Source organism: Lytechinus pictus, chromosome 3, assembly GCF_037042905.1.
Source record: "Lytechinus pictus isolate F3 Inbred chromosome 3, Lp3.0, whole genome shotgun sequence".
NCBI classification, from domain to species: Eukaryota; Metazoa; Echinodermata; class Echinoidea; order Temnopleuroida; family Toxopneustidae; genus Lytechinus; species Lytechinus pictus.
In genome coordinates, this window is record NC_087247.1 from 299,623 (window position 1) to 306,065 (window position 6,443).

Below are 6,443 nucleotides of genomic sequence, written 5' to 3' on the forward strand. Positions count from 1 at the left end.
AATCACCCATTATGTCTTTCTTTTCTGCATATGTTACTGGGAGGAGAAAAAAACACCTAGATGTATTCTCGACTACACAGTCAAACTGCACAATTGCCACATCAAGAATGTATTACACACCTACTGACCTCTTTGACCTAGTGAATTAAAACCTCATCAGGTCACATATGGATACATGAGCCAACTGTGCCATATTTGATATTGAAACCTCAAACAGTTCTTCACTTATTTGAAAAATGTGATAGTTTCCTGGTATATGGTGTGGCGTGTGATACGTCGAAACCAAACAAACCCAAGAATCAGACCGAGTCTATAGTGTGTTGATGTGTGCACAATGAGACTGGTTCAATCTGCAATTTAATAACAGAATAAACAATACTTGTATAAGCTGAATTGACAACATGTCATGACACATAAATAATGTCTACCGATTTCCAAACAGGCAAATAACGTTGACTTGCATTACAACTTAAATTATTCAATAACCAAGAATGACCTTGGCATGTTTCAAGGTCATATCAAGTTTTAGCATACTGTAAATGTCATGTATTGATTAATGCACCCTAAATTCACCCTTTTGTAAAACAGTTTTCATAATAAAAGAAATCAACTACGACTTTAAATGCATTTCTGTTTACTTCTTTACGTTTACATGGCTATGACAATGCATACACCACGTGCCCGAAGGCGCCAAATTCAAGTCGCTTGCCTTTCACACACAACTACCGCCACGTACGCTTTCTATTACGTAATGCATGCATGTACACGTATATACGGCGTTTTCATTTGAACAAATTCACTCGGCCTACATTACTTTGACACACTAATTTCATTACTTAAGAACAATATTTCAGCACGCCACTCGGCTTATCTGATAATATAACTAAAGAACTTCGAAATAAACAAATTAATACTTACGTCATTGGGATCGTATCACGAAATTAGATAAATTTAACAACTATACGGACAAGCGACACGCTTTCCATGACTGTACATAAACAATACGCCCTCAATCGGTAAATTCAAATCTAAATACAAATCGATTTACAAGATGAAACAAAAACAGTATCAAAAATAAATTGAAAAATTTAAAACCTTCATCCTGTACACGACATCCCGGCCCCCTTAAATGAGAAGCCTTTCTGAACATTTAACAAATCATTCCTTTAGGAAATTAAATACATCAAAAAATATTAATCATGAATTCCCATATTAACAACTGTTTTATTTGCAATTAACAACTTTTACCTTTGAAATATTCTTTTATCAAAAACCAAATTTCACAACTTTAGCTGATTAATTAGGCCTTAACCTATCTCAAACATTTTATGTTTTCACAATGAAGAGTACCTTTTTAACCAACTGCATTCACTAGCCAATAATTTTTTTGGCATTCATAAGGACAGATGAAAAGTACCAAATCCAAATAGCATTTAGTACACTGCAATGACTGTATATCACACATTCTTCTTAACGTCACCATGACAACAACACCAAGTTCAGAGCCTCCAACTTTCCTTGCCTGAAGAAGCATCGTTTTGGTAAACATTTGACACAAAAAGGAAACTGATTCCTAACCATAATTCCATATACCAGGAATGACACTGCAAATGTCTAATCAAAACGACGCCTTCCTTGAAAAGAGGACATTTGTGACACTGAGAAAATTACTATGCTAAACATGCAATCATAAAAACTGGCTGTTCTCAACACATTCATTTTTTTTTGCATAATACAAATGTAAACTCCGACTTGAACTTCTCATGAAGAGTTTAACTCTTGACATTTTTTTTTACACAATACAAACTGCTCTACAAATGCCTTGACAAGAGCTGCATATTACATTCAATACATTTCTGAAGTTCTGCTCATAATAAATTTGCATATCTTTCATTCATCAAAATCATAACGACAACATTGATGTTTCTAAATTGTCATTTGTATAACATCTCATTATATAATAACTCAAAAATTGTTTTTTCTATTATAAAAAAAAAAATTTAATCTGTATAAACTTTGCCTACCTTGATATCTTGTTTTTCTTTGTCACTAATTCAAAATACTCTTGAATTTCTATAACAATCCTTTTTTATGGTAATTTCTTCTTTCGCCATATTCAACTTAAGTATGGCGACCTGACAAAAATACAAATGTATACATGTTTTCACTGCTATTCTCTCAAGCATTTTGCTTATGATAGCTAGCCACTGCATTTTATTTTATATATTATTGCTTACATGTATATCTATGTAAATTATTCTTCTATTATGTAATCGTCGCAATTTGTAATTATTTCATTTATTTTTGTATTTCTTTATATTCATTATGATTACTGTGTTTCATATATTGAATTTTCAATAAATGCAGAAACACCTGCAAAAAAAAAAATGCAATTCACACTGGAAATTATCAATTTTCTAAATGTACATAACCCATATAAAATTTGTCACATCTTTCACGTCAACTGAGCAAATTTCTTGAATATGACAACATGCAAAATTTTACAAATGCATGAATAAACACGAATATTCTGAGAAATCAGTCCACATGTGTTGATACACAGTCTTCGTAATCAGTTTATAAGTTCAAGTCCATTTCTTGTAAATTATTCATATTAGCTTCTTAGTTTTTGTCTCAGATCAGTTTTCAGTTATCAGATATCAGTACTGGTAAGACTACTGTTGATACGCTGACCGCGTTAAAGTCACTTGTTAAATCCAGCTCACAAGATTACCAATCACGCTATTAAACTTCCCGTGATGATATAAATCAGTTTGACACTTTATGTTATCACTGTCGACATCATGATATTAAATTTTAATAGACATATAGTAATGCTTTCACGAAACAGAATCCATATGATTTCATATTTTGACGATTATTAATGACTTCAAAATGCTCATATCGCGATAAGTTCAAAGATCACTGCACAAGATTATCTAAATTGATCCTATCCTTGCAAAGACAATTGTTGATTCAATTATCATAAATTGCATATATTTCACAAGTTTCTCTTTCTTTTGATAAATAGGTCCTGACTTTAAGTTCTACATCAGCATAATCAATAATGTATTTTCAGAATAATGTTCAACCCTGAAATAGGTAAAATATAATTATGCTAGTTTTAGTTTAGATTTGCCGCGGTTGACGCCTTTCTTGCCTGGAGAGTCTGGAGAAACCTTCCAAGCAGTCATAACATAAGTGAAGAGTTTCCATTGGCATCAAGCACAAGGCGACTAATTTGTAGATTGCGATGCGAAGGTTTCAACGTTTCGAATTTACACATGAGGTAAGTATTCTCTTGACTAGTATTTAAAGGTGTCTGCTAAAGGTTGTATTTAACTCTGAGTCATCTTCGAGACATCTGGTCTGACTGTTACTTCTGGAAAAAGCTGTAGCTTCCTGTCTAACAGAAGTAAGAGATTCGAATTCGCATCTTCATCATGATAGACCTTTGGTGATTCTCTTGTTGGAGGCCTGCCGCTGACGATGCCTGTGATCTTGGAGAAAAGCCCTACCAGACCTTCATCTTTCTCAGGAGCTGCATAAAGAACCTCTTTAGCATATTATTCTTCCAGCAAAGACTTCATCTCCTCCCTGTAGTTAGCATGTAGACAATCATTTTTATCCAGTCCAGTCTTCAGGGAGTCTTGTCTGCTTGTCACTTGAGGATTATTTTGCAGATCCTGAGTTAGGGTGTGAGATGGAAGTTGGCAATTATCATCTCTGTCAACTCTTTCTAGCTTACAAGTTTGACGTGGTTCGACTCCCAGCGGTATGTTTCCTGCAGCAAAAACGAAGTTAGATGAAGCTTGATAAATCAGTAGATTTCTTTCATTTCCTAGTGGTCCATTTAACGTCCACCCAAGTGCTGTCCTGATGGCATAGACTTCACCTGGAGCACCTGTTCTGATATCCAGTGGCATCAGAGCTTCGGGCATATCCTGTCCGATAAGTAAAGATACATCCTTTCCTGTTGTCACTTGGAGATCAATACCAAAATGATGTTGATATCTGGATATATCTTCTTCAGTTGCCATGTTCACTGCACTGATATTCAGGCTTGGACGTGCAAGGAACTCGGCTTCTATCTTCTTGCTTGATGTACCAGAAGACCCTTTTACACTCAGCTTCACTTCTTTGCATTCCATGGTGTGGTTAGGAGCTTCTAGTGTAGATACTGATACGATCTTCTTTCGTCCCTTTGTCTGGATCTTCTCTGCTATTTACTGTAGACAAAATGAGTTTGTGGAACCAGAATCCAGCAAAGCAAAGGTCTCAATAGTTCCTGCTACTTCACCTGGGACACTAACAGTGACCGGTACTATCGGAAGAGCGATTCTGCTAACTCCGGCCCCCATGGCGCTACAGCTGGCATGGGATGATACATCGCTGTCAGTTTGAGTAGACGCGTCACTTGCACTGAGAAGTGTAGGGCGCTGTGGAGATGTCATCCTTCTCCCAGTATGGAGAAACTTTGTATGTCTTTGATCGCATCCTCTAACAGTGCAGGTTCTGTTGATGTTACATCTAGACGAAATATGGCCAGGTAAGAGGCAATTGAAACATAATCTGTTCTTGAAGGCAAAATCAAAGCGGTCATCAGGGGGCGTTTCATGAAAGGACTTGTCGGACGTTTTATCCGACAAGTCCCATTTTATCCGACAGTTACCATAGGAACAGTGCCTCTCAGCCAATCAAAATCATGGAAGGATGTCAGATCTGACAACTTGTCGGATGAAAATATTGATGAAACGCTCCCCTGGATTCATGTTTTTGAACTCCTGGCAGCCAAAAAGATCATGGCTTGCATTACACATGATGCAGTTCTGAGTTGATGAATTGGCCGAAGTGGTAAATACGCTCACCTGACCTCTACCTGACATGGTTCTTACTTTGTCAGTACTTCCGCTCTTTTGTCCTCCAGTAAGAAGGGCACCAAATACAGGATCATTGAGCTCATCCGCTGCATCAGTAATAAAGTCAACTGCATCTTGGATAGTAGGCTGTCTTCCAACATCTCTGATTGATTTCACATGACGTACCCAGCGGCTCTTCAGGTGAAATGGCAAACGTTCAATGATCTTTACCAATTCACTCCTACAGCTTAATTCTCGGAGCATTCCTATTGCCATCAAGGTTTCACCGCAGGTCTTAAGCTGATCAGCGAAATCGCTCAGCTGTTTTGGATCATTTTGTATGACAGGTCCTTCTGTGATCTTCTTGATCCAGGCATCACAGATCTTGAAGGCATTTCCAAATCGATCAGTCAGTAGCGTCCTTGCATGTAAGTATCCATCATCTGGATGCATCATTAGACAACAATGGATGATGTCTTTGGCAGCTCCACTACAAAGATGATATAACTTAAGTAGCTTGGTGTTATTGTCCAATGAAGAACTACCAATGACGCTGTCAAACGACCGCATGAATTCATAAAAATTCAAAGTGTTACCATCAAAGGACACAATGTTGGCAGTGGAAATGGTGATAGCTTCCAACAGCTTCTGATGTTGTTTCTGTCCTTGCTGTAAGTGATGGAAAATGTCAGAATGCATCTTACCCATCATCTTATCACTTTCACTGGTTGAAGAATTGTCACAAGTTGGTGTCAGTTTTGTCTTGGCCGGCATCGTCGAATTGTCCCTGGAAGGTTCAAGCTTACAAGATTCTTCAGTCTTGTCCTGTTCTAAAGGATCAGTCTTTCCTTTGACCTTGACATCTGACTCTGTACCTTTATAAACAGCTTCTTCTGCCTCTGCTACCTTCAATTTCATTTTAAGAAGAAGTTCAGCTTTCCTTTGTTTTAACTTGATTTCCTCAAGCTCAAGCTCTTGTTGCTCTTGCAGAGCCATAACTTCCGCTTGTAAGGCAGCTCTCCTAGCCCTACCTCGAAGCCTCCAACTAGCTGACGTGGTACTGCTACTACCCCTCTGACTCACAGAGTCTTCGGGCCTGATGTCATCTCTGTTCATAAAGTTACTGTGCATGTTGACACTGTCCATCTTTACACAATCATCCGGCTTACTATTGACCTTAAAGGTGACTTCTTCATCTATGCTGCCTTCCATTGCAGTGACGTACTTAAAGGAGGATGATACTCAAGACACTTAAGCTGACATTGAACTGTAGATGTGGCGTGTGATACGTCGAAACCAAACAAACCCAAGAATCAGACCGAGTCTATAGTGTGTTGATGTGTGCACAATGAGACTGGTTCAATCTGCAATTTAATAACAGAATAAACAATACTTGTATAAGCTGAATTGACAACATGTCATGACACATAAATAATGTCTACAGATTTCCAAACAGGCAAATAACATTGACTTGCATTACAACTTAAATTATTCAATAACCAAGAATGACCTTGACCTGTTTCAAGGTCATATCAAGTTTTAGCATACTGTAAATGTCATGTATTGATTAATGCACCCTAAATT

At 37.3% G+C, this 6,443-nt stretch overlaps 1 protein-coding gene across 1 annotated transcript; it reads right to left on the minus strand.

Annotated features, from left to right (window-relative positions):
- Positions 1-4,703: 4,703 nt before the first annotated feature.
- Positions 4,704-6,071, minus strand: LOC135153715 (uncharacterized). The gene has a single exon (XM_064097820.1). The coding sequence runs from the start codon at positions 6,069-6,071 to the stop codon at positions 4,704-4,706; it is 1,368 nt and encodes a 455-aa protein (XP_063953890.1).
- Between the last annotated feature and the right edge of the window lie 372 nt (positions 6,072-6,443).

Bases quoted from the DNA above. Each gene is read 5' to 3' on its own strand.
- LOC135153715 (XM_064097820.1), bottom strand. From the start codon at position 6,071: ATGGAAGGCAGCATAGATGAAGAAGTCACCTTTAAGGTCAATAGTAAG.